At 61.7% G+C, this 27017-nt stretch overlaps 1 protein-coding gene across 2 annotated transcripts; it reads left to right on the top strand.

The window, feature by feature from the left end:
* Nucleotides 1-3017: 3017 nt before the first annotated feature.
* Nucleotides 3018-26524, top strand: WNT9A (Wnt family member 9A). Of its 2 annotated transcripts, none has more exons than XM_023253747.2 (4): nucleotides 3018-3221; nucleotides 20254-20510; nucleotides 21309-21559; nucleotides 23457-26524. In XM_023253747.2, exons 1-4 carry the CDS (start codon nucleotides 3127-3129, stop codon nucleotides 23937-23939), a joined length of 1086 nt encoding a protein of 361 aa, XP_023109515.1. In that variant the 5' UTR covers nucleotides 3018-3126; the 3' UTR covers nucleotides 23940-26524. The 2 variants fall into 2 exon arrangements, with proteins under 2 accessions (XP_023109515.1, XP_023109514.1); XM_023253746.2 differs by having other exon boundaries at nucleotides 3022-3221; nucleotides 21309-21571.
* The last annotated feature ends 493 nt before the right edge of the window (nucleotides 26525-27017 follow it).

Consider the following 27017-nt stretch of genomic DNA (forward strand, 5'->3'; position numbering starts at 1 on the left):
GGGGCCTTGGAGACATCAGGAGGGGGCCTGCCCTTGCCCAGCCTGGGGTCATGGTGGCACCCCAACTTTGCAGGAGTCTGCTGTTCTGCGGAGTCCTGGGCAGCCCCTCTGCCTGGCTGAGGACCCACTCGGGGTCTGTTGCTGTGTGGGATTCCAGCAGTTCAGGGGGGTAAGCTCCCCATGAATCTGGATACTTGCAAATGCATCAGGACCCAGTGCGTACTGAGGCCTTGGAGTTTCCCTTCCCCAGGTAGCCTTCTTTTTGGAGCACAATCCCCTCCCTGTTGTGAGGCAGCCCTCTTGGGCCAGTGCTCTTCCCCTCTGTGTTTCCCAGTCCTGACCCACGGGGATGCTTGCAGAACACACACAGTGCAGCCTGGTCGGCACCATTGCTCCGTGTCCCTGCAGGCCCTGGACCACCAGCAGCAGCTTGTCCTGACCCCCGCTCTGCATACCCTCCCCTGGCATACTGGCCTGTGCCCAGGCAGACCTAGGTGACCGTGGTGGGGGACAGAGTGCTTCCAGCCAGGGGAGCCTCAAGTCCAAGCTTTTTCAACAGAGACACGGGCAACCTTGCCTTTGGCCATTGCCAAGGGTGCCAGTGAGAAAGGCCTACCCTCCCTGGAAAACATCCCCTTCTCATGCTGTGCTGAGGCAGGGATGTTGGATCAGGCCTCAGTTTACCATCTGGGGCTGGTTCTGTGGACACCTGTCTTATGTGAGGAACCTTGCACCTTCCAGCTCCAGCCTGAGTGGACGCAGAGTGGCGCTGCTGTTCCAGGTGGACAAGGGGCTGGGTGTGGGTGGAGGCAGGGGTGCAGGTGCAGAGGTGGGGAGCCCCCAGGCCTCTCTGCACAACTTGCAGGGCCTGCGAGCAAGGTTTGTGCAGAAGGTAGGATTGAAGGCAGAGGCAGGGAAGGTGAGGGAGCCTGGGGTTGGGGTACCCAGCGGTCTCCCCAAGGTGCAGGGGCCGGGGCTGGCACAGCCCAGACCCTTAGTTATGTCTCCAACATCACACTGCACGGGGCAGTGGGCCCTCCTGCTTGATGGCGGGCAAAGCCTGGTGGTCCTGCAGGCCTTGGTTCCCAGTCCCCAGACTGGAGGGTTCTCTCAGAACCCCTCTCCTGCTGCTATCTGGGGTGGCTTAGCTGGGGCTTACATGGGGCAGGGTGGGCTGCTCGTCTTTTCCAGCCTCCCTCGGACCAGCTGCGGCCCCCGGGCTGGGACCACCACCGCCTGCGTCCTCGGGACTCACTGGGCGGCCGCGGTAAGAACCCTCAGCCCCCTGCGGAAGGGAGTTCAGTAATGCCTGCAGCGCCTTCCAGACACACGTTTACAATCTCACACTTCATTTTTCTTGGACGCAATCTCCGTGCTTTTAAACATGTCATCACTCTGTGTCCCCCCCCACCCCACCCCTGGCCCCACACTTCCCGGGTGTGGGAGGCAGGCCTTCAGGTGGAGGCCCTGCGGGGGCTGCAGGAGGCCAAGGTCGTGGGGGCGGGGCAGGGCGCCCCCAGAGCGCGCAGCCTGGGTGGCCTTGGGCTGGTCCCTCAGCGTTCTCTTTGCAGAGCCAGCCCTGGTGGTGAGGTGGGTGTGAACACATGAGGGCAGGAGAGCGCCCCCTCCCACAGGAGGGGTTAATGACGTGAGGCCAGTCACACCCACGGAGAGGGCTAACCATGGGTGGGGGCCTCCGAAACATGACATCACAGCTTAGACAAAGCCACGGCTCCCCAGAGTCTCATGGGTCTCAGATGGGGCAGCTGAGGCCCTGAGAGAAAGTGACTTGTCCAGGCCCCACCTACAGGAGCTCCGCAGGCAAGAGGGGGCATGCTCACCTGCCCCCAGGGGCCACTGTCAGGTGCATTCCCCACCCCCCTGCTTTGCCTCTGAGCACAGAATGGTGGATTGTTAGAACCCACCAGCCCAACCTCTGAAGGCGCTCGGATCCCCCGGATACAGGGCCCCTGAACAGAGCCCCTGGGGGCTCTGAGACCCCTCAGATCCAGGGTCCCTGTGCCCAGAAGCAGCTCCCCCAGTTCTCCCCTCGCAGCAGCGTCTTTAAATTATCTGGAGGCTGGCCTTTTGGGACACCTGCACCGCGGCCTGGGCGGCAGAGCTGTGCTCTCTTCCCGGGTGTGTGTGGCTACGGACACGGAGCACCCTTGGCCCGGCCGGCGTCCAAGGGTTCTCCTGGAACCCAGTCTTGTGTCCGGTAATTTGTATATCTGTCCGGATTCTGGGTTCTCTGACACCCGTCTTGCTTCAGCAGTGCCTCTATCGTGTCCCCTGCTGCCCCTTTAGTGCCCCGGTTTCCCTTCCTCCCAGGCCCCGCTGGACAGAGGCGCAGAGAAGGGGCAGGTGCCCGGGCATCCAAGCCGTCAGTGACCTCAGCCTTTAGCTCAGCTCCCTCGGTTTAAGGATGGGGAGACAGAGGTCCCCAAAGCTTGAGCGACCCGGCCCGTGCCCTCCGGTGGCCAGGTTGCCTGCTCCCCGAGGGATCCGGCTTCGCGAAGAGCGAAGACCCGCCTGCTGCCGGGTCTCCGGGTCCACGCAAACTCCCAGGGGAGCGGGCGCGCGCGCTTCAGCCCAGGGCCAACCTCGAGTCCGCTAGGCCCCACCCCTGCGCGTCCGGGCCCCGAGCTCCGCCCCCGGGCCCTCCACGCGCCCCCCCCCCCGGCCCCGCCCCCATGGCGGCTCCGGGTCAGCCCAACCCGGCGGGCCGCTCGAAGCCAGAGCCGGCGCTCCGCCTCGGCCCCGCCCAGGCCCTCCACGCGCCCCCACCCCGCCCCGGCCGCCGCGGCTCGGAGCCAACGCTCCGCCCCGGCCGCCCCCTCGCCCGCTCCCCACTCCTCCCGCCCCCCACGCGCTCCGCCTCCACGCGCGGGGCGCGCCCCGACACCCGAGGGGCCGGGCGGCGGCGCGGCGGGGCGGTGCGCTCGGCTCGGGTTTCGGCCCGCCCCCGGCGCCGGCGTGACCCCTCCTTGGGTGCGGGCGGGCCAGGCCCAGCTGGCCGGCGCCCCGCCCCCGGCCCGGCGCTCCGGGCGCTATAAGAGGGCGGCGGCCGCGGGGCGCCCTGCGCGGGGCTGGGAGCGCGATGGTCAGCCGCCGAGGCGCGGCAAGATGCTGGATGGGCCCCTGCTGGCGCGCTGGCTGGCCGCGGCCTTCGCGCTGACGCTGCTGCTCGCCGCGCTGCGCCCCTCGGCCGCCTACTTCGGGTAGGTGCGGGCGGCGCGGGGACGGGGCGCGGGGCGGGCGGCCCAGGTGCGCGGGCCCCAGCCGGCTGGCTGGGGGCCGGCGGGTTGCCGGGCGCTGTTTGTTTGCGTCCTGGCGGCGCGGCGTGGGGAGAGGGGCCGGCGCACCCGACGACGGGCTGGCGGCGGGGCCGCGGTCCCCCGTGACCCCGGAGCCGTCGTGGCCGCGACGCGCCCGTGTGCGGGGCTCCCCGGAGTCGGGGGACCCAAGCTGGTCCTGGCTCCCTGTTAGGCCGCCGAGTTCTGGCGGAACGGCTGGAGCCTCCCCCGGCCCCTACCCACCCACCCGCCTTGCAGCTTCCCCCCTCCTTTCTCTCCTCGAGAAGTTAATTTAACAACAACAAAAAAAAATACGTACAAAATCCAGATGTTCCTTGCACCGAGCCCCAAAGGAGGAAAAAAAAAAAATAACTCCAAGCTGGAGGCATTTATTTTTCTTGCGCTTTGCTTCTTACGGCCGCTCGGGCCCCGGCCCCGCGGGAGCGCGTCTGTGGGACCCGACCGGTGCACAGGGCCCGGCCGGGGCCGTGAACGGCGCCCCCCCCCACCCCCGCCGTCTCAGGGGTCGCCTCCCGGAGCGCGTCTCCGTAGTAGCAGTGTGCGTGTTTCCTGCGCGTCGCTCCCGGCCGTTCGCTCCTGCCCTGTACTTCCTCGCCCCTGTCCCCCAGATCTGGGATGTCCAGCCCAGAGACCTTTGGGGACCCTTCCTCGCTGCGCCACGCAGATGGGCACCCGGAGGTCCGGGGGTGGCACGGCGCCAGCACCCCCGCGGGGTCTCTGGACTCCTCTCCTGCTGCCCAGGCACCGCCCCTGGAGCCGCGCGGCCCACTCTCTCGCTCTGGCCCCTGCCCTGGGCGCCCCGTGGCTGCTTCTGGTCGCCGCCCTCCGCCCGTCACCTGTTCCCTCGCCCCGGGCCTGGACGCCGTCGCGCGGCGGCTGGCCGGCAGAGGGCCCCGTTGGTCCAGAAATGTGGCACCGTCAGGGCGGGGAGAGGCCACTGGGCTAGGAGCCCTGCAGGTGTATCCTGTTCTCAAAGAAAATAAAATATTTTCATGGGAAACTTTCCCTTTGTGTTTTTCTTTCCCCCCCTTCTCCTTCTGTTCCTTTCTCCTGGGTCGTCTTCCAGGGTCAGCTCCGTGTCTACTTCCCCTGGAGACCCCACCCGGCAGCCCTCTCCTGGCTGGGGCCTCGGCTGTGCAGAGGCTGGCACGCCCCTGCACGCCATCTGTGCAGCCTTTGCCTCGCCCTCGCGGGCAGAGGGAGGGTCAGAGGATGGCCGTCTGGCCGCAGGTCCACGGTGAGTCACGGCGGCCTGTTAGCCAGCTGTGCCTCCCCACTCTCCCGGCCCAGCCTCGGGTCTGCTCACCAGGCTTCAGACACACCCTGGGCTTGTCTGCTCCCAGCGGCTCCCTGCTGACAGCCCTGCTTCTCCTGGGGAGGTCAGAGCCACAGAGGGGAGGTGGGGGTCTCGGGTCCTGGCTGGAAGCCCTCCACCCTTACCACGGGCAGCCTCCAGACTTTTTACTTCTGGGGAAGTTGTTGAGCTCTGCTGTTTAGTTCACGGGCCTGGGGGAGAGGGCCTGGTGCCCCTGTGAACTCCCCTGACCAGCCCTCTTGTCCAGCATGTTGGCCCCAAAGGCTGTCCTGTGCAGAGTGTACCAGGCAGATGTATGGCCAGGGGACAGCTGGCTCTGCTGGGGGCCCTGCCACCACCGTACCAGGCAGGAGAGCTGGGTTCTGTTTGACGGACAGAGGTCCTGGGGTGGGGTCTGCTGGGTGCCAGCAGGATGGGCAGAGCAGAGTAGACTTTATGGATCTTTGCCCAGCAAGCACCTCAGGGGTTGATTCCCAAGGTGGGGCCAGACCTGGGAAGAGAGGAGGGGGAAAGACACACTCTGGACCAGTCTGTGCATGGAGGCCCAGCCTTTCTGGTCAGCAGTGACTGGCTGGGCCTGGGTCTGGGGCCCTTTCTCCCGGCCCAGCAAAGTGGCAGGGGCTGAAGTGCCAGGGGAAGGAGATAGCCTGAGATGGGCAGGGCAAGGCTGAGGCAGGGCCTGGGGCTGCGGCTAGGGTTGGAGCTGGAGCTGGGGCAGGGCTGGGGCTGGGGCTGGGGATAGACTGGGGCTGGGGCTGGGGCAGGGTCAGTGCTGGGTCTGAGGCTGGGGCTGGACTGGGACTGGGGCTGGGACTGAGGCTGGGACTGGGGCTGAAGTTGGGACAGGGGCTGGGACAGGGGCTGGGGATGGGTCAGGGCTGGGGCTGGGACTGGACTGGATCTGAGGCTGGACTGGGACAGGGGCTGGGGCTGGACTGGGGCTGAGGCTTGACTGGGGCAGTGGCTGGGGCAGGCCTGGGGCTGGGGATAGACTGGGCTGGGGCTGGCTTGGGGCAGGGGCTGGTCTGGGGCTGGGGCTGGGGTGGGGTCAGTGTCAGTGCTTGGTCTGAGGCTGGGGCTGGACTGGGTCTGAGGCTGGACTGGGACAGGGACTGGGGCTGGACTGAGGCTGGGGCTGAGGCTGGGACAGGGGCTGGGTCAGGGCTGGAACTGGGACTGGGGCTGAGGCTGGACTGGGGCTGAGGCTGGGCTGGACTTGGGCTGGGGCAGACCTGGGGCTGGGGCTGGGGGCTTCCCTCCCAGCCTGGTGTGCAGAGTGAGCAGGAGGTAGGAGCTGGGATTCAGGTCCTCTTTCTCCCTTCCCCCTCTCGGAGAACTCTGCCTGGCACGGAGGCTCACAGGCAGGCAGGGCAGCTCCTGTTACAGGCCAGAAACCGAGAGAGGCTGGCCTGGGGTTGGGGGGGCGGGTAGTGGGGTGTCACGTGGGCGGTGGGAGCCCTCCCTGCCCCCTCCCTGAGGCTGCAACCTAACCCGGCCTGTTCCCGTTGCCCTCCCAGCCTCTGGCCACTAGGCAGGACCCTCTGGGCCGCTGCCTGGCCTCGGGGAAGGGGCTCTTCCCTCTTCCTCAGTGGCCTGGCCCTGCTTCTTGGCGGTGTGATTAGCAGGTGGTGTTTCCATCTGGTTCTCCAGGGGCCTAGACGGCTTGGCCTGATGCCCTCCTGGAAGGAGGGGGGCCTGGCTCCCAGCAGAAAGGGGCTGGCCTGAGGTCTCCTGGCGAGTTTGGGAAACAGACTCAGACCCTTACCCCCCCATGCCCTGTGGACCTGGGTGGGCTGAAAGCTTTGCCTGCCCCTGCTTCTGGTGTTATAGGTGAGAACATGGAGTCGAGGAGTGATCTGTGTGTGCTGAAAATCTGTTCAGGAAGGGATGCCCCCAAACCCAGGGCGAGGAGCCCTGGTGCTCCCCCAAGCATGGAGCCAAGGGCTGGGTCCAGCAGAGCCGGGCCTGGGCTCCCTGGTACCTCGCTGCCCTTTTCTTAGAGATCCTGCATGTGCCAAGCCAGCCCCAGCAGAAGCCCCTGTGGCCGCCCATAGACTTACATCCGGGGGCTGCTGGGGGAGTGGAGGCCTCAGGCTTCCCATGTGGGTCATCTTCAGAGAGCTAGGAAGGGCCGTCATGAGCCCTGAGGCCCTTTCTTGGGGTTGGCCCCAGCAATCTGCATTCTGTGGGTGACACTTGCAGGCTGGCTTGGGGGAGGGAGCAGGGAGCAGGGCCCTGCTGGGAGGTCTGTCTGGTCCAGGCAGCCTGGAGGCCTGTATGGAGGAGGCTCTCCCAGCCAGGCCAGGCATTGGTGCGTGGGGTGCTCGAGGCAATGTCAAAGGCAGCTAAGGTGCTCTGGGCTGCAGTGAATGGGTCCTGAGGGCGTTTAGGGCCCACTGCCTTTCCGTGATTGAAATGGAACTCCTTTCCCATAGAGTCACCCTGTTGGAGCCTGCGGTGCAGTGGTTTCTGGTACATCTACAAGGCTGTGCAGCCAGCACCACTATCTAATTCCAGAGCGTTCCATCACCCCAGAAACCTCATATCCTGCCTCCCCCCGCTCCAACCCCAGCCCCTGGCAACTGCTAATCCACTTTCTGCCTCTGTGGATTTGCCTGCTCTGGACGTTTTACATAAGTGGAATCACAGCACGTGGCCTTGGTGTCTGGCTTATTTGACCGAGCATAGCGTTTTCAAGACTCATCCACGTTGTGGCATGCATCCGTGCTTCATTCCCTCAGTGACCATGTTGTGTTCGATTGTGTGGATGCACAGCAGTTTGTTACGTGCACTCCCCTGCTGACCGACACCTGGCTGGCTTCCACCATTTGGCTCTTGTGATGCCGCCGTGGGCATCAGTGTACAAGTTCTTCTGTGGATGTAGGTTTTCAGTTCCCTGGGTATGTATACTGAGAGGTGGAATTGCTAGATCATATGGTAATCACCATGCTACCCTCCCGCCAGCAATACAGAAATGTCCAGTGTCTCCACATCCTCGCTGGTTCTTGTTATTTCTAGTGTGTTGATCAGCTCTGCCTTTTCTTCTAGCCATCCCAGTGGGTGTGGAGTGGTATTTCACTGTGCTCTGACTTGCATTTCCCTGATGATGGGCGATGTTGAGCATCCTTCACGGGCATGTTAGTCATCCATTATGTTTTCTTTGGAGAAATGTCTACTCAGTTTCTTCGCCCAGCTCTTGGCTGGGTTGTGGGTCTTTGTTGTTGATTTGTCAGAGCTCTTTATATATGTAGAGGTTTATTCCTAGATGGAGGAGAACGTGGAGTGTGAGCCGGCACGCTGTCTCTCAGCTGTGCCTGGGCCTTCACAATGGGTCTCTAACCCCACCCCCCCCCCCCCCCCCGCCCCAGCATGACTGTGTGGTAAAGGTGGTCCTCTGTTTACTAGAGGCTTGTCTACGGGCCTGGTCAGGGGTTCTGGGGACTTGTATGGGAGCCTGCCCTGCCTTCGGGGCTGATGTCATGGTGGGAGTGGCTGACTGTGCGTGCAAGGTCAGTGTCAGGAGGTGGCAGTGCCCCTCTGTATGAGCCTGGAGCCCAGCTGGGGGTTCTGTGTGGCTATGTGCCTATTGGCTGCTCAGAGGAAGGGATCCTAGAGGGCTGTGTGTTGGGGGTGGGGGCTCAGGCTTGCCTGTGGGGGGAGTCAGCCTCTCATGGTGAGGCCAGGGTGACCCAGAGCCCAGGGGGGCCAGGGTGGGGCTGGCAGAGAGGGAGGTGTCCCCTATGTTTCCCTGGCTGGGGGCCAGGGGTGTGGAGCTAGAGCTGAATGAGAAGCAGGCTGGGCCCATGGTGTCCACAGACCCACCTCAGGATGGACGTGCCCACAGTAGCCCTGCAAGGCCCCAGCTCCAGCCTTTGGAAGGGAGGCCATGGAGTGGGCTCAGCTCTGCAGTCAGAGCTGAGCAGGAGGGCAGGCCCAGGCCTTCTCCGCAGTGTCCAGGCAGCCGAGTGGCCAGCAGGGAGACTGTGCGGCCCCTTGGAAGTGGCCCTGTGGGCAAGGGGGCACGTGGGGTGGGCTGGACAGACTGGAGGGCACTGTGTGGAGGGGTTGGGGCAGGTGTGGGGAGGCAGGTGGACAAGGGTAGGGATACGCCCCTGCATCTCTGCTCTCCAGACTCTGTCCCTCCTCCCTGCCATCCTGACCAGTCTCCTCTGTGGGGCCCGTGGCCCCCCAGCACAGAGACCAGTAGAAGCAGGTGCTAAGTGCCAGCCCAGCCCAGGCCTCTGGGCTGGGGGCCTCCTGAGGCCTCGTGGTGAAGCCTGAGGTGAGGAGGAAGCCACCGCCACCTGGCCCCCCTCAGCTGTGGGAGCAGATGTCCTGCCACAGCCGGCGGCCGTCTGGACGGGGGGACAGCTGGCCTAATCTCGCCCCCATCCTCTCCACTGTGGCCGGGACCCAACTCTGCAGATGAGGGCACTGATGGGACCCTGCCGGGGCTTCCAGGGTGGCCCTGGCCCAGGGCGCCACCCGCGGCCCGTCCCTGGGGGCCCCACCATGTCCAGGACAATAGCAAAAGTGTGTGGGTAGCTTTTCTCCTGGAAAAGAATGCACACACACAATTTCTCCCGGGGGGCTATGGGACCTGGACGCAGGACGAGCAATGAGCTGATAAGGGGCCTGGCTTGGTTTTCCTAGTTGCAGAAAAATGACACCAGTCAGCAGGGCCAGCACCCAGCCCTCTTAATCCAGGCCTGGAGGGGCACTGGCCCCTTTGTGTATTGTCCTGGTGGGCAGTGCCTGTCCCAGCTCGGCAGGCCCAGAGGGGTATCAGTGGAAGCACAGTTGTCTGGGAGGTGGGCGAGGCCAGGCCCCTGCTGGCAAGTATGCCTCTGGAGGGTGGCGAGCAGGACTGTGGGCCTCTGCCCTGCTTGGGGTCTGTGTCAGGAAACCAGCATGGCCTAGCGGGGCCCCTCTGTACCTGCAGTGCCTCTAGGGAGCCCTGAGTGCTCCAAAGTGCACCAGGCAGGTGCGTCCGAGGCTCTGCTCCCTCGCTCTGCACTCAGAAGCCTGGCCTGGGGTCTGAGGGGCTGCTGCATCAGGCTTCCCAGTCCCCCTCCCCGCCCCCGCTGGCCCTGACGTCCCCAGCTACAGGAATGGTGGGCTCAGCCTGAGACCTGTCTGATGGCCGTTCAGTGGGCTGTGTGCTGAGGGGCAGGGGGTGCCTCTGGAGCTCCCAGGGCAGGGGTGTGGCTGGAGGGCTGGGAGCACCCCCTGGTATGGGTGGGGAAGCTGGGGGCCTGAGGCCGGGGCGGATTGCGGGGTGGCTCATCGTTAAGGGGCCTCCGTGGGCTAGCAGGCGGCAGGTGGCCGTGCAGGGGCCTCCACAGGAGGGCAGCGCCGACCTGGGTGGCGTGCTGGCCGCCCGGCTCCGTGACCCGCGGGCCCGGCCTGCCGTCCTCCCCTGCCCCTCCCAGCGCGGTTCCTGGCTGGCCTGGCGCCTCTGGCCGCAGGAGGAAACCCAGCCGCCCAGCTGGCAGGCCGTGTACCTCGAGACTGGCGGCCGGACGAGGGAATGGAAAACGGCAAGCCTCAAGCTGCGTTTGTTTTTCTTAGCGATACCTGAGGTAGACGCGGCCAGGGAAGTGGTCTGGCCCGGGAGAGAGGCTGCCAGGGGCTCCTAGACCAGAGCACGTCAGAGCCGGCTCCCTCATGGACAGACAGAGCCGCCGCAGCCGCCCCGGGGCCCTCCCCGTGTCCCCGGCTGTGCTGGGCATGCAGGAGGCCAGCTCCAGGCAGGAAGGTGGGCGCCAGGGGCCTGCCCCACGTCCTTCCCGGCCCTGCTTGTGAGCTCCTTTGGACTCTAGCTATCTGGGAGGCCCAGGGCCATGGCACAGCCTGGCTGCTCCCTCGTCTCCCCTCGCCTGCCTGTGACTTGGGTCCTGGACGGCCTCAGTCGCTCTCCTGGGTGCCCATAGCCTGCCCTGCTGGCCGGCGGCCAAAGAGGCCAGCTGACTGGTGGCCTTCAGGGCCTGGGGTCCCAGGGGCTCTGCTTGTCCTGGTGGTTGCTGAGGGTGGACAGGGACATTTCTGTTGGGCTCGGGGACCCCAGGCCTTGTGCAGTGGAGTTTGCTGAGTCCTGTGTCCCTCTGGGCTGGGAGCATCCACTATGCATTCTCACCACCCCTGTGTGGACACAGCCTGTTGACAAGGGAGTGGAGAGGGGGTGCCCTGGAATGTGGGGAAGTAGAATGTCGGCAGCTCTCATAGAGGTGACAGCTGTCATAAACACAAGGGTGCTCGCCACGCTCCTGCTCTGGTTACCATGGCCTGTGGCCCCTGCCTCCTCCTTGGTGGGCCTGGGCATCAGATGGCCGAGTCAAGCTGCAGGGAGCCCCCTGGCTCTGGTGGTGTCTGCACCCACCCCACCATGTCCCCGTGTCCCCTGCACAGGGCCGAGTCAGGCTGCAGGGAGCCCCCGGCTCTGTTGGTGTCTGCACCCACCCCAACGCACCCCCACATCCCCCATGCAGGGCCGAGTCAGGCTGCAGGCCCCGGGAGGATGGAGGGTTAATCTCAGAACCAGTTTCTCCGCATTGGAATTTGTTTTGAATTCGATTCGCACAGAAATTAAACGCTGTCTGGTGGGGCTGAGGTTCCTTGGCAGCGCGCTGTGGCTTCTGGAACTCCGGCCTCTTCTCCCTCCGCCCAGCCCTGGGAGCTGGGTTTGTGGGCAGGGTGGCCCTTGGGGTGGCCGGGCCTGCTGGCAGGAGGAAGGGCCATTGGAATCCGCCTGGCCTCAGAGCTGGAGGAAGCAAGCACTCTGGGGACCGGCCAGCTGCCGGCTCCTGCTGAGGACAGGGACATCCCCCATTCCTTGCTGGCAGTGCCGCCCTGCCCCCTGGCTGCCCGAGGGGGCAGGTTTGGGAGTGTGTGACCAGCTAGGTGTTCAGAGGGGTTGCCCCATCCCCAGGCCGCCAGCATGCCAGTCTCAGGCCCCTCCTCCGAAGGGGACAGGCTCCTAGACTTAGCTGTGTCTGTCCTGGGTTCTTTCCAGGCCTGCTGGGACTAGGGTGGGGTCTCCTTGGTGTCACTGCAGGCTGATCAGGAGGAGGGGCCCTCAACAGCACAAAACCCAGTGTAGGAAGGCCTTGTCTCGAGACCCTAACCTTCATTTCATCTACTAAGGCACTTATTCCAAAAAAAGCACATGTCAAGGTCCCAGCAGATGTGAACTTGGGGACATGTGCCCTCTGTCTGTCATGTACGGTGAGCAGCACAGGCCAGGGGTAGCGGGGCAGGCATGTGTGGAGGTGCCTTTCTCTGTGGGCCTCCCCAGCTCTGGCAGCGGACCCAGAGTGGAGTGTCACAGGCCGAATGGGAGCTCTCAGCATGCTTCCAGGGAGGAGATAACCTTGGAGTATCCACAAGGAGTAAGAAACTGCAAAAACTGACCCAGCAGGTTTGGAGAAACCAAATGGGACTGGGGGGAAGGTGTACGTCGTTGAAAGCGGATTTGAAATAGCTGAAGAGAGCCAGTAAGGCAGATGATGGGGCAGGAGACTCATGTGGAGTGTGGCCTGTGTTGGCAGAAATGTGGAGAACCAGAGGCCAGAGGCTGGATTCAGGGACTGGGCGGCCAGGGGTCCTGTTTGCAGAGAATGGCGGAGCATTTTCCAAAAGTCTCAGAATTTGTCAGGGTCACGTGCAGGATTCAGGAGGCCCCAAGTTGTCCTAAACAGAGAAAACAAAAATGCTTCCAGAACATGAACTAGAAGCATAAAACACCCAAGACAAGGAACCATAAAAGCAGCCTGGGCCAGCAGATGCAGATACTGTGGGAGGCTGGTCAGCCTGGTGGTGAACCTCAGAGCAGAAACGCACACAGTGCATGGCAGGCTGGGGACTTGCCCAGGGAAGTGAAATACAGACCTTTACAGACAAGCTGCAAGATGCTCAGAAGGCTACTGTCCAGGAGCCGAGGAGTGTCCAGCATCCTGTTGGGTCCTCACAGTGGAACTAAAATACACGACGGCCTGTAATTTGGGAGTGGGGTTCACAGGCTTGTGTCCTCAGGCCTGGTATTGCCCACCACTGGATGTGACTAAGCCACAGACGTGTGCAGTTGTGAGGGTGGCTGTGAAATAGCGGCAATGCAACGTGAAGGTTCAAATCACCAGGGGGAGATGGGTTATCAAGGAGTAACTGGAAAGGAGGCAGGAGAGGAGACAAAGTGAAATGGGGCGGACCTGTGGAGGAAATACCAGCCGTGTGGCTGAGGAGACCGGGGTCCTAGCCAGGGCCTTGGTCTGATCACTGGCTCTGCGACAGGACAGGATGTAAGCATAGAGAACGTAGGAGGTCAGGGAGAGAACACACCACCTCAGTGGACCTTGAGGGAGTTTCACTGTGACCCAGGCTCTGCATGGTGACCTGGGTTGTGATCCAGGCTCTGCATAGTCTCCAGGCTGTGACCCAGGGTCTGCACAGTGACCAGGGCTGTGATCCAGGCTCTGCATAGTCTCCAGGCTGTGACCCAGGGTCTGCACAGTGACCAGGGCTGTGATCCAGGCTCTGCATAGTCTCTAGGCTGTGGCTCAGGATCTGCCTAGTGACCTTGGCTGTGACCCAGGCTCCACATAGTCTCCAGGCTGTGATCCAGGCTGATGCACCGTGACCTGGGCTGTGACCCAGGCTCTGCATTGTCTCAGGCTGTGACCCAGGGTCTGCATAGTGATCTGGGCTGTGATCTAGGTTCTGCACAGTGACCTGACTGTGATCCAGGCTCTGCATAGTTTCCAGGATGTGACCAGGGTATGCATGGTGATCTGGGCTGTGTTCCAGGCTCTGCACAGTGATCTGGGCTGTGACCCAGGCTCTGCATAGTCTCCAGGCTGTGACCCAGGGTCTGCATGGTGTTTTGGGCTGTGATCCAGGCTCTGCACAGTGACCTGGCTGTGACCCAGCCTCTGCATAGTCTCCAGGCTGTGACCCAGGCTCTACACAGTGACCTGGTCTATGACCCAGGCTCTGCATGGTGACCTGGCCTATGACTGGGGCTGTGATTAGGGCTGTACACGGTCTTTGGGCTGTGACCCAGGCTCTGTCTGCATGGTGACCTGATTCTGAAGCAGGAGGTGCAGAAGTGGAGAGAAGCCTGGATGCGGTCAGCAGTGGTTGGTCACAGATTTGAGGAAAAGAACAGTAAGCTAAAGCCAAACATGGCAGAAGGAAGAAAACAGAAGCCGTACGAAAACCAACAAAGTACCGACTGTGCATTAGAGATGAAGGGTCCCTCTCTGGGAATTGCTGCTGGGAAATCGCTACAGATTCTGCAGACAAGAGTAGGGGATGCTGAGCGCTTTCCTGCCAACCAGGCTGCAAATTCTGAGGCAACGCAGAAAACCAGAGGAGTAACAGAAACAGACTCGAGACAGAGAAATACTGAGTCCGTTGTGAGTAGGGAAGCAGGTTAGTGGTCACGATCTGACAGTTCCCTCAACAATGGTGACTAGCACTTCTGCTCCTTGGTGGACACCAGCATCCACGCACAGACGTGCACAGGAGGGGCAGCGGTGGCTTGCGCATGATGGCAAAAGGGTGGATGACTCAAGTCCACCGCCCAAGGACAGGTGAGCACAGTGTGGTCTGTCCATATGGTGACACACAGCAACATGGACATGCTGTCAGCACAGGAGCCCTGTCACCAAAGGCCACCTACCGTATTTGTCTGAAACGTCCAGGACAGGCTGATCCACAAAGTACATTAGTGGTGGCCAGGTGCAGAAGAATAGGTTTGTCTCTGAGCCAATGAAATGCCCTGAAATCGACTGGCCGTGTTTGCACGCATCTGTGAAAATGCAGCAAAACACTGAATTGTGGACTTAAATGGGTGAATTTTGTGGTATGCAAATTGTATCTCAATAAAACTGTTTGGAAAAGAGGAGAGGAAAAAAAAAGAAAAGTAATTGGATCAGCAGGGAGATCTTTTCATCCAGAAAAGGCCAGTCCTACCAAACAGTTAAGAAGATGTGATTTTGATCTGACTCATCTTCTGGGAAACTGAGACAGTGAGCGCTTTGCTAAGGCACTGAGACCCAGTGGGAAGAGCATGGAAGAGAAAATTACAAACACAGATGCAAACGGCCTAGACCCGACATCCTTAAGGTACAGCTCACAACACAGAGGAAGGACAAAACCCCTTTCATCCGAGGCGCGCTGCACGGCCAGCATTGGAAAATCCAGTTAGTGGCATTCCTGTTTTAGCAGAAAAATCACATGCCAACAGATGCAGGGACCACATTTGAGGACACTTGACATCCTTTTATGAGTTTTGAGCAGCTTGTAGCAAATGGACGGCCGAGGGGTCTTCTTTAACCTGAGCTGGGCGCCCAGGGGATACCCGACGAACTTGCCATGCTGGTCACAGAAATGGCCAGGGCTTCCTTCTGAGAACCAGGACACAGACAGGGAGGCCCGCTGTCCTCACAGACAGACCCTTGGGTGGGAAGGGAGCGTTTCTGTGCTGCCGCAATAGAGTGCTGGCTCCGCAGACAGGAAGGTTCCCCGGCTTTGGCCTCTGATGCTCTAACCACCTGTAGGGTGTCCGCGTCTCCGGAGAGCCAGGTCTGGGTGGTAGAGATGCAAGTTTGGGTGTGTAGACAGGGTGAGTGGGGGGAGGGTCCCCACTTCCTGGCACTGAGGTGGCAGAGATGTGAATTTGGGCATGTAGATGGGGTGAGCGGTGGGAAGGGTCCCCGCTTCCTGGCACTGGTGCCCATGGGTCTCTCTCACCTTGGGGCCACACCTGCACACAGGTGCCCTGAATGGCTCTATGCTGGTGGGTGGCCACGGAGCTGGGGTGGGGGGGGGGCTCTGGGCCCTGCATGGCAGTTGGCAGATTCTGCACCATGGCTGGAAGGCAGGAAGGATGGCTGAGGATAGAAAAAGAAAGCCAGCAGCCTCGTCTCTCTGCAGACCACACGACCATACACAGAGGTGAAAACCATCAGAGATGAATCAGCGCACGTGGCTTGTGCACCGAAGGCCAGTTGGACGTTGGATCAGTTGTGCCTCTGTTGGAATCCAGGACTGGCCAGCACAGGGCTGACCTCGGCGGGAGTACCTGTAGGCCCCCGGACTGCAGCAGCAGGGAGAGGCTGTGGGTGCCCCAGCAAGCCCATCTCACGCGTCAGCCTTGCCGAGTGGGTTCTCAAGTGTCCTGTGCAAACACAGAGCCAGCACATGCCTGCTGGACCTGCTGGAAGGAGCTCCTGACACAGTCCCAGTAAAACACCAGCCCAATGACCACCGGCCAGGGCAGAGCCCAGAACAAGGAGCCTGCAGAAGGCCGCTGGCCCTGCCCGGCTTGGACAGAGCACTTGGTGTGCCTGCGTTTAGGAGACGGTGTTCAGGACATTACAGGAGGGGCAGGCCTGCAAAATGAGATAGGAGAAATGGCACACACAGAAGAAAGTTGTGCAGTAAAGAGGGTTAGTGTCTGGGAGGACACTAAAAAGTGCCTGACGAGGTCACCGTGGGGATCGGAGCGTGGTCCCCTCTGACTCGGCAGGAGGGACTTGGGGGATCTCAGTGTGAGGCTGCGAAACATTTCCATGCGTTATCATGTCTTTGAAAATGCCTGAATGTCACCAAGTGCCATGCTGACATTTAGACCTCCTTAGGATTTATTTCCTGGTGGGAGATAGCCCAGCACTGGAAGGAGCTTGCCCGATAGGACGGGGATGGGGTGCTGCTTGCCTGCCCAGGAGGCCACTTGCCTGCAGACAGCCTGCCCAGCCTCACCTCCTCCACGGCCGCCTCTGCCAGGCTGGATGCCTGCTGGCAGGGGGCAGCTGCACTGAGCCTGGAGGCAGGTACACTGTTGCGGGGTGGGCAGTGGGGCCAGGGCCTGGAGTGCTCTGTGGCCTGGAAGGTACAGACTCCAGAGACGGGTGTGTGGGAAGAGGCCAGCACATAGGGCTGACGGTTGTGTGTGGAGTCGTGTGGTCTTGAATAGCCTACACGTTGTCCCTTGCATGTGTGCCAAGCTCTTGGGCTGCGGAGAGAGGAGTGAGCTGCATGTGTCCCCAGGCTCCTCTGCTCTGGGCTCCCCGTGGGTGCAGGCCTTCTGGGGGCACGGGCTGTGGGCTGTGGCTTGCTGATGCCTGCAGACTCCGTGGCATGGGCGGCCCATTGTTCAGCCGGCCCTGGTCTTTTCATGCAACAGTGGGTGTTGGGGCAGCGTGTGAGCGAGACACCTTTGGAAAGAGAATGGGGTGAATTTCATAGACATGTGAGTTCAGAAATCCAGCCACGGGGGGAAGACCTCTTCCCCATGTCCACAACAGTCCTCACCTGTGCTCCTTTGATGACTGGAAAATAACACCAGGGCGGTTTTACTCTGTGTTTCTGAGTGGGGCGGAGCCACGTACAAGTTCTCACAGATGCGCTCCACCCTGGAACTGTGTGGCCACATCCCATGGCCATGTGCAGCTGGTTCCTTTGGTTGCTGATCGGCAGGAAAGGGGTCTGTCCACACCCACGCCTCCACACAGAAAGGCAGTTGGCTCTTGGTCTGGGATCCAGCTCGCAGGATCTCCCCTGATGCGGGACTCTGCTGCTGTGCACGGTAGACCCTCTCACACTTAACCGTTTTTCTGGGCCTCTGGATTCTGGGTCACATGGAAAAGAGCCTTCTGTGTTCCAAGAGTGTTTTATGACCCTCTTGCCTTTTGTCTGGCACTTCTGAGGGTTCCTCTCCGTGTTTGGGTTTCTGTCCTGGGTGTCCATGCTCACTGATGCCCACCCCGTTCTCTGCACCCCGTGTACCGTCTGCCTGCTGGCACCTCTGTGAGGGTCTGTCCCCTGTCATTGCAGCCCCAGGCTGGTCTCAAGCAGAGTGCACCCCAATAGTTAAGGAGGCCTGGGGCAGAGGCCAACCTCAGTGAGGACGCAGAGTGGCCCTGGGTACGTGTGGGGACCCCCTCCCTCAACCCCCCATGTGCAGTGAGGACGCAGCCTGGCCCCGGATGTGTATGTGGGGACCCCTGCCCTCAGCTCCCACGTGCAGTGAGGACACAGACTGGCCCTGGGTGTGTGTGTGGACCCCCGCCCTCAGCCCCGTGTGCAGTGAAGACGCAGGCTGGCCCCGGGTGTGTGTGGGGACCCTGTCCTCAGCCCCCACATGCAGTGAGGACTCAGGCAGGCCCCAGGTGTTTGTGGGGACCCCCGCACTCAGCCCCCACATGCATTGAGGATGCATGTAGGCTTGCCCCAGGTGTGTGTGGGGACCCCTGCCCTCAGCCCCACACATGCAGTGAGGACGCAGGCTTGCCCTGGGTGTGTGTGGGGACCCCATCCTCAGCCCCCACGTGCGGTGAGGATGCAGGCTGGCCCTGACACCCTAAGGCAGGCTGGGAGGTGGGCTCGCCTGCCATCCCTCCCCCTCCCCACACCCACAGCTGCTGTCACCAGCACAGCCCCAGGTACCCCTGGGCCAGCCTTGCTGTGGTTGGTCCTGTTGGACACAGGCATATTTTGGCACCAGCCTAGAGCTGGGTTAATCTCGGAGAATCCAGTCTGGGGGCTGTGCAGGTTGTAGGCTGCAGCCCTTCCGGTGTGTGGCGGCACGCTGTTGTGGGCACAGCTGTTGACATTCCTGTCTGGGGACACGTCTCCGTCGTGTGAGCTGCCTTTGTGTGGGGAGTGTGGCTCTTCCACTCTGCAGTGTGGGGTCCCCGGGCCCCTGCCTGCCCTGGCCCAGCTCAGCTGTCCTTGTGCTCAGGGCCGCTTGAGCTCAGGCATGAGGCCTAGAAGTGCACGAAGTGACCCCTGCCATGTCCCCATGCTCTGAGGCAGGATGCCCTGACCCCAGGATGGGAACTGGGGGTGCAGGTCGCTGAAGCTCACAGGTGCCTTCTCCCCAGAGGCCTTGCTGCCCACATGGGGCCTGTCTGTGCCTTGCGGACCTTTGGGGTTCCTCCAGCCCATACTCTCACTGGTCACAGCACACCAGTTGGTCCTCCTGGCTCAGTGTCCCCAGGCATGTGCTGTGCAACATGTGTATGGACTCAATCTGGTGGGAACACGCCTTGGGCTCTGCTCACCGACACCCTGGGCTTCTGGGACACTTGTAGCCCGGCTCTCCTGCAGCTCAGGGCTCAGCCCCAGCAGCCCATTGGTGCCATGCTATCCCAGAACACTCTGGGGTGTCCTCCCAGTGTGCTGGCCAGCCCCTTGCGCCCACTGCACCTGAGTGTGAAGAGGATGGTTCTTCCCGCTCTGTGTCCTTCATGGCTTTACCCTCCAGGGTCTTTTGCAGGGATTCCTTTCTCCCACCTGCCTGCCTACTCCCCTCCGTGCCCCATGCCCTCTGCTTTGGCATCCCTGCAGCCTTGCTGGGCTCCTGCCTGGGCCTCCTTTGGGCCTGGTTCCCAAGTCTCAGCACCTTGGCCTCCTGCCCTTGGGGAGCTGACCAGGAAGGGCAAGGCTGGTGCTGCTCCGTCAGGAACGTGGGTCTGGGGTCCTTAGGGCAAGGATCAACTCTGCCCTGTACAGGCTCTGCCCTTGGCAGGGTACATGCCTATCCCCCCAGCACACTCTGGCCCCCCAAGCCCAGGCAGGGCCAAGGAGAGTCCATGCTGGGGTGTGTGCAGGGCAGGGGAAGGGAGGGGCCTTGGAAGTCATTACCCTAGGTTGTCCCCAGAGGAGCCTGACCTGCTGTGTCATTGCTGGGTCCATCCAGCTTCTAGGAGCACCTGCCTGAGCACCTTACCCTGCAGAAAGCTGCCAGGAGCCAGCCCAGTGGCCACCATGCCCTTGAGGGGGCTTTTGAAGGGCAGCAGTAAGAGGGATGGGACATGATGTGGGGTGTAAGTGTCTGAGAATACTGGAGCCCCTGGCTCCTGTGGGTCACTGGGGTGCAGAGGCTTGTTTCTTGTGATGTTCATGTCAGAGGACCGGAGCCCCACCCATGTCTAGTTGGGCACCTCTCCTTCTTGAGGGCTGAGGGTCTGGGTGTGCCTAGAGCCCGGATGTGGCATCACCTGTGTGGGGACATTGAGATGTGTCTGAGCACAGAACAGGCAGGAGGTCAGGACCAGTCGGCCCCTGGGTGGAACAGCTGAAATGGGGGTTGGGGGGACCTGAGAACAGGTGGCTGACTCTGAAGGTCAGGGCCTTGGCTCAGATCAGAGGGTTAGAGCTGCAGGGGAACAAGGAGCCGGCTCTGGGCCTCCCCTGGGTTCGACCGGGAGCTTCTCAGTGGCCCAGGAGTTCCTGGAGACCCTACTGGGACCTGCAGGGCCATCTGTACAGGCTGCAGGAGAGCAGGGAATGAGCCAGGACCCTCTCCCAGAGGCCACAGGGCCATTGTGGGGTTGAGTCACTGCAGCTTTGGGCAGCAGCGGGTGGGGGTCCTGGAGCAGCAGTACATGCTCCAGCTGGGTAAGCAGACACAGGAGTGGGTGGGGCAGAGTGTCGGATGTGTTCCGCTTGTGGCCTGGGCTCCTGTACCCCTCCCTGCCTTGTCCATCTGCGCCCTTGGCCCACCCCTGTGCTGGTCTGGCCTGAAGGTGCGTGTGTGTGTGTGTGTGTGTGTGAGTGTGTCTGTCTGTCTGTCTCTCGCCTCGGGCGTGGCCCTCACCCTGGCATCTCTGTACCCAGGCTAACGGGCAGTGAGCCCCTGACCATTCTCCCGCTGACCCTGGAGCCGGAAGCCGCCGCCCAGGCACACTACAAGGCCTGTGACCGGCTGAAGCTGGAACGCAAGCAAAGGCGCATGTGCCGCAGAGACCCGGGGGTGGCCGAGACACTGGTGGAGGCGGTGAGCATGAGCGCACTTGAATGCCAGTACCAGTTCCGGTTTGAGCGCTGGAACTGTACCTTGGAGGGCCGCTACCGGGCCAGCCTGCTCAAGCGAGGTGAGTGCACTAGAGGTAGGACCTTCTGAGCAGGTCTGCACCCCTAGGACATCGTCCCTTCACTGGGTCCCAGGGCACCTGGGGGTAGGGTGCGGAGATGGGGGGGTTGCTTTGTGTGGCTCGTCCTCCGCTCCATCCACCCCTACATCCTGACCGGTCCCTTGTCCCCCACTACCACACCCACCTGTAGCTCCACCTTCCTCCCCACACTGCCCTAACAGCCAGGCCCCTCCCTCCTGCCCCGCCCCTCCTGGGGAACAGTAGCTGGCGGCACGGGGCGCATTTGGGCAGCTTTGACAGGGCGCAAGGCAGCTCTGATGGCTGTTGCCACATGGTGGTGACCAAGGCTCAGCGGCTGGGCATGAGGGGCAGAGGTCCAGCTGGTGCTCCGAACAGGGAGCCTGCCTTTTCCTCTCTCCTTGCGCTCTGATCTGAGACTTTCAACAGCCTTGTTTAAAAACTGAGGACCTGAGGGGCAGGGCAGGGCTCGCCAAGTCCCGGGGAGAATCTGGTGGGTCGGAGACGCAGTCTCTGATCCCTGGGCAGAGCCTAAATCTCCATGCACTTGGAATTCTCTCTACCCCGACACATCATGTGCCTGGAGCACATAGGAGCGCCTCGTACCCCCGGGGGCTCATGGCGGCCCAGGCAGGGATGCCCCCCACCTGCGGTGCGCACCCTCAAGGATCCTGACTGCAGACCCCGCATGCTGTCAGCATTCGGGGCTCCAGCAGCACCTGAGTGAGGTGGGGGTTGCTCCTGCCTGCTCACCCATCCGCCCTCCCTGCGCCCCCACAGGCTTCAAGGAGACCGCCTTCCTCTACGCCATCTCCTCGGCCGGCCTGACGCATGCGCTGGCCAAGGCGTGCAGCGCCGGCCGCATGGAGCGCTGCACGTGTGATGAGGCCCCCGACCTGGAGAACCGGGAGGCCTGGCAGTGGGGCGGCTGTGGGGACAACCTCAAGTACAGCAGCAAGTTTGTCAAGGAGTTCCTGGGCCGCCGCTCAAGCAAGGACCTGCGAGCCCGCGTGGACTTCCACAACAACCTCGTGGGTGTGAAGGCAAGCGGGGCGGGGCGCGGGGCAGGGCATGGGGCCAGGGGCGAGGACTCTGGGTGGGGAGTGGGCATGGGCGGGGTGCGGGGCGGGGCATGGATGTGGGGAGGGGCATAGGTGTGGGCGGGGCATGGGAATCAGACATAAGCGTGGGCGGGGCGAGGGGGGGCATGGACATGGGGCGGGGTGAGGGTGGGGCATGGGGCCAGGCCCAGGCCTGGGCGGGGCCAGGGGCCTGGACTCGGGGCAGGGTGTGGGCATGGGCGGGGTACAGGGCGGGACGAGGGGGTATAGGGTGGAGCATAGGTATGGGTAGGGCATGGGACCAGGCACAGACTTGGTGGGGGCAAGGGGTGGAGCATATGGGTGGGGTGGAGCATGGGGGCGGGGCATGGGAGCAGCCGCTGGTGCTCACGACCCGCAAAAGTGGGGGACAGGGCTGGGGCTAGGAGGAGGTGTAGTATTGCCTCCTCCGGGTCTGTGTTCCCGGCATGTGGTGCCAGCCGGGGCCCTGGAGTCTCCTTACCTTTGAGTGTCATTTTCTTACGGAGATACTGGTTGTTGTGGAGGAGGCGGGGGACAGACTTGTAAGGTCTTTAGCTAGGCCCTTCTGGGGGCTGCTGGCTGCAGGCTGGCTGGACCTGGGGGTACCTGGCTCCCGGCCATCCTTCACCCTCCCTGTAGCCCCTTAGCTCCTGGGCCTACACGAGAGGAGGAGGCATGAGTGCTGTCAGCTTCACTGCAGACAGAGCACCCCGTCCCCTTAGTCCTCACACAATGCGGACCACCAAGGGCCCCCCGAGGCTCTGCCCGGCCTGGGGATGGTCAGGGGCTCTGCGTGCTCGCCAGGCAGCCCCCAGGATGTGGAGCCCCAGCCTGGGAGGGGGCCAGGTAATTAGAGCCAGCCCTGATCTGAGCCCCTCTTTATTGAGAAACCAGACTTCTGAGTCTTGCACTTATTAAAGAATCAATTTCCCCCTTTTTATTCGGAGCCCTTGTCCCTCCTTCTGCCCTCTGCAGAGGGGTGCGGGCAGATTAAATCCCCAAGGCGAGGCTATTTCTTTTCTTTTGCATTCTCTCCTTTGTAAGCTATTAATGAAAAGTCAGAATATGGAAAGTGCTCCATTAGCTCTGCTGGGCCTGGGTAAGCAGCGTTTTAATTAAATTTGTCCAGGTTTCTCAGCAGAGTGTCATTAAATGTGACTCTTCTATTGCCGGGCCAGAGGGCAGCCACATTTCCTAATCCCCCTCAAGCCAGCCAGCCCTCCCTGAGGGCAGCATGGGAGTTCAGGCCTATCCTGGGATGGGGCCCACTAGAGAGGGCCTCCTCCGCTCTCTGCTGCCAGGGACCCCAGTGTGGGTGGTCAGGCAGGAGGCCCCTTAGGGCAGCTCTGTGCGTGTGTGTGGAAGTGGGGGTACCGTCCCTCCCCTCTGGGGCTGACCTGGAAAATCCGGGGGCCAGTTCTGCCAACTGGGCCAGCTAACTCGTTTCTCCTCACTTCTCCAGGAAGTAGGCTAGTAGGCTGCTGAGCCCAGACTGGGGGGTCCTATTGGGGCATTGACAGCAGGGCTAGAGGGGAGGCTTGCTCAGTCCCTTCAGAGGGGAGCCCTGGATGTAAGGAGCGAATGTCTCCACGGGACCACAGGTGCTGCAGTGGCCACTCTGGAGGCCATGGTACTGGATGTAGGGCTTCTGTCTGGGGACATCTGCGGCTTGGAGGTGGAGGGACAGGTGCAAGAGCCAGGAAGCCTGGGTGATGGGTAGTGGTGGTCCCCCAGGCTGGGCTTGGGTCCAGGGGAGCTGTGTGGTCGAGCCCCTCTGGGGGTCATCTGCAGGGGCTGTGCCCAGCCTCTCAGTGTGGCCCTCATGCTCAGCCCCCTCCCCTACCAGGTAATCAAGGCCGGGGTAGAGACCACGTGCAAGTGCCACGGCGTGTCAGGCTCCTGTACTGTGCGGACGTGCTGGCGGCAGCTGGCACCCTTCCACGAGGTGGGCAAGCGCCTGAAACACAAGTACGAGACAGCACTCAAGGTGGGCAGCACCACCAACGAGGCCACCGGGGAGGCCGGCGCCATCTCGCCGCCTCGGGGCCGGGCTGCAGGGACAGGAGGCAGCGACCCGCTGCCCCGCACGCCAGAGCTTGTGCACCTGGACGACTCGCCCAGTTTCTGCTTGGCCAGCCGCTTCTCCCCGGGCACTGCCGGCCGCAGGTGCCACCGGGAGAAGAACTGTGAGAGCATCTGCTGTGGGCGTGGCCACAACACCCAGAGCCGGGTGGTGACACGGCCCTGCCAGTGCCAGGTGCGCTGGTGCTGCTACGTGGAGTGCAGGCAGTGCACCCAGCGTGAGGAGGTCTACACCTGCAAGGGCTGAGCCCTGGGGCCGGCCAGGCTGCTGCAGGGGGAAGAGGCCATGCACCCAGTGTGAGGGGTCTACACTGCAAGGGCTGAGTCCCTGGGATGGGGCCCCCAGCACACTTGGCACATGGTGATGAGAGCCCGGGGATTGGCTGAGTTTGCTGTCCCTGCCTCTTTGTCCGTACTCTCAAAGACCCAGAGGCGGGAGGTGGCCCTGGTCTGGCCCCTGCATCCCCTCTGTCCGTGTCCCACCCCCACCCCCATGACCTGAGAGCGTGGCACCATGCTTTCCAAGCTGTGTCCGTCCCTGAGAGGCCAGTTCCTGCGAGCGGCACCCTTCCCTGCTCTGGGCTCCCTCTGAGGAGCACCGGGTGCACCTTCGCGGCCATACAGGGTCTCTGTGTGGCCGCCTGTGGGCTGTCCTGCTCCAGCACTGGCTTAGAGAGTCAAACCACTAGGAGAGAGACAGCCCGGCCACCCAGCCGCGGGGGTCACTGCTGTCCCCTCTGACATGGAGCACTTCTCTTGGGAGTGATGTTGGTGACTGTTAAATTATTTTTATTTAACTAATATATAATAATTATTATTTCCATCCCTGCCCTGCCTCAGGCTTGTGGCTCCCCTCCTCTTGGTGGTGCCCAGTCTGGAGGGTCCCTTTCGTCCCTCCCCTCTACGCCCCCTCCTAACCTCTTTGCCTGATCTGCTTTGTCGTTTGAAACCACTAAATCAAGAGGGATGTTGCTGTTGTTGTTTTTAAAGTAATAAAGCAGGTTGTGTGTGGACACTGCCCTCAGGGCTTCTGGAAGCCAGGCCCCTATACCCAGCTGCCCCCAGTGAGACTGTCCTGGGAAGTGGGTGGACCCCACTCTGGGAGACTTTGGCACGCACCCCAGCCACTTTGGTGTAGGTTTTAAGGCCTGGGGTGGCAGCCATTGGCCTGCCCTCCCCCCAGGGGTGGGCACAGCAGAGGGGAGGGGCCAGCCCCTTGAAGGGTTCATTTCCTAGCTTGCTTTGTGTTACTGCGGGAGGAGGCAGACGTGAGGACGCATGTGGATGGAGAGAATCTGGGGCTAGGATTTGGCAAAAGGCAGGCTGTTCTCTCTGGCCACTCTGTTGTCTTTGCAGGGAAGGAAAATGGATGGGCTACACTGACCTGGCTTGGTTTGAGTGTGTGTGCACATGCGTGCATATGTGCAAGAGTGTACGTATGTGTAGTGTGCTTGCATAAGTGGTTTTGTGTGTATACGTGTGCACGAGCACACGTGTGTGTGAAGTATGTGTGCATTTATGTGCATGCATGTGTGAACACGCTTGCAGGTTTATGCGTGAGCATATGCGTGAGCACGTGTGTGAGCAAGTCTGAAGTGTGTGCATGCATGAGACTGTGTCAGCATATGTATGTGTCTGCAGAAGTGTGCATGTGAGCACAGGGGGCTTGTATGACACATGCATCTGTGCTGTGTGTGTGTGAGCATGTGCACGTAGCTACGCATGCATGCTATATGTGTGATGTGCATGGGCATGTGTGATGTGCATGCATGCATGCATGTGGGTGAATGTGTAGCCACATGTATCTGTGGTGTGTGTGCCTGTTCTGGCTGTGTTGGCATGGTCAGTGGTCAGCTGGGATGTGGCCTCCGCTCAGTGCCCTCCCTCAGCATGAGGCTGTCCTTCCCACGTTGGTGTGAATGGCAGCCTTGGCTCCTAGATCCTTTGGCTCTGGGCCTGCCCTGCTCAGGCTCTGTGGCTGTGTTCTGGGTGGGTACAGAGCTGGGTGGCAGTGCAGACACAGGAACTACTGAGTGAGGGGGTTCCTTGGAGTTCCGTGGGCTCCAGGAACCCTGGGGACTGTGTTTTTAAAAGAAAACCTATTTATGTTGATGTGGGTCTCTTGGTCCCTGTTCTATAGTGTAAATAGTGAAGTCTATTCTGTGGTTCAGAGAACATCCCGTGAATGCCTGCATGCTGAGAGGGTGGGGGCCAGGGGCCCAGAGTGGGTGCAGCCACACCCCCGTGACAAGACTGGAGCTCAGTCACTTCTGGGTCTGGAAAGGCAGCAAGTCGGAGGAAGGATATTTTGTTAACCAGATACCACATTTAGCTCTATGTCATAATATAAAGGGAAGTATTTTTTTAAACAAGGCAGACTGAAAACGTCTGCTGGCTGGTCTGTTTATATATAAACATATATCAGAATATCTTGCTAAGCGAACTCCTCCTGACAGAGCCTCTGGTCAGCGTGCTGCTCTTCGTGCAGGAGAGCCTCTAGAAGAAACTGTGCCCAGGGGTCAGCCTCTCTGGGACGGGGCAGGGGGCGGGCCACAGGGCTCAGCCATGCTGAGGGCCAGGCGGGTCCCGGCCACCTGCTCCCTGCCAGCCACACACATGTGGACTCCTGGCTCGGTTTGGGAGGTCTGGGTAGGCTGGGGGGAGAGGGGCATTCACACACGAGAACCCTCGTGCGAGCCTATCGATTTCTCTACCTCATCTGTATAGCGAGTAGGTGTGTACTCGAGTGACTTGGAGAATGTATTTATTTAATGGCTTTGTGTAACAGAACAGAAACGAAATGGACACTAAATAAATGTATTTTAAATTATAGCCCCATCTGAGTCTGCTGTCTTCAGAGGGGTTCTGGAGGGCCGGAGGGAGGAGGAGGGCCTGAGGCAGGAGGACCTGAGGGAGGAGGAGGGCCTGAAGGAGGAGGAAGACCTGAGGGAGGAGGGGGGCCTGAGGGGGGAGGAGGATCTGAGGGAGGAGGAGGGCCTGAGTGAGGAGAAAGACCTGAGGGAAGAGGAGGGCCTGAGGGAGGAAGAGGGCCTGGGGGAGGAGGAGGGCCTGGGGGAGGAGGAGGAGGGAGGAGGAGGGCCTGAGGGAGGAGGAGGGTGTGAGGGGGGAGGAGGACCTGAGGGAGGAGAAGGGCCTGAGGGGGGAGGAGGGCCTGAGGGAAGAGGAGGGCCTGAGGGAGGAGGAGGGCCTGAGGGAGGAGGAGGGCCTGAGGGAGAAAGAGGACCTGAGGCAGGAGGAGGGCCTGAGGGAGGAGGAGGGCCTGAGGGGGGAGGAAGACTTGAGGGGGGAGGAGTGCCTGAGGGGG

This window comes from Felis catus, chromosome A1, assembly GCF_018350175.1.
Source record: "Felis catus isolate Fca126 chromosome A1, F.catus_Fca126_mat1.0, whole genome shotgun sequence".
Lineage (NCBI taxonomy): Eukaryota > Metazoa > Chordata > Mammalia > Carnivora > Felidae > Felis > Felis catus.

Excerpts from the sequence above, each read along its gene's own strand:
- WNT9A (XM_023253746.2), top strand. The coding sequence starts at position 3,127 with ATGCTGGATGGGCCCCTGCTGGCGCGCTGGCTGGCCGCGGCCTTCGCG. Across the intron at positions 3,222-20,253 it reads CCCTCGGCCGCCTACTTCGG|GCTAACGGGCAGTGAGCCCC; the intron begins GTAGGTGCGGGC and ends CTCTGTACCCAG. Across the intron at positions 20,511-21,308 it reads GGCCAGCCTGCTCAAGCGAG|GCTTCAAGGAGACCGCCTTC; the intron begins GTGAGTGCACTA and ends GCGCCCCCACAG.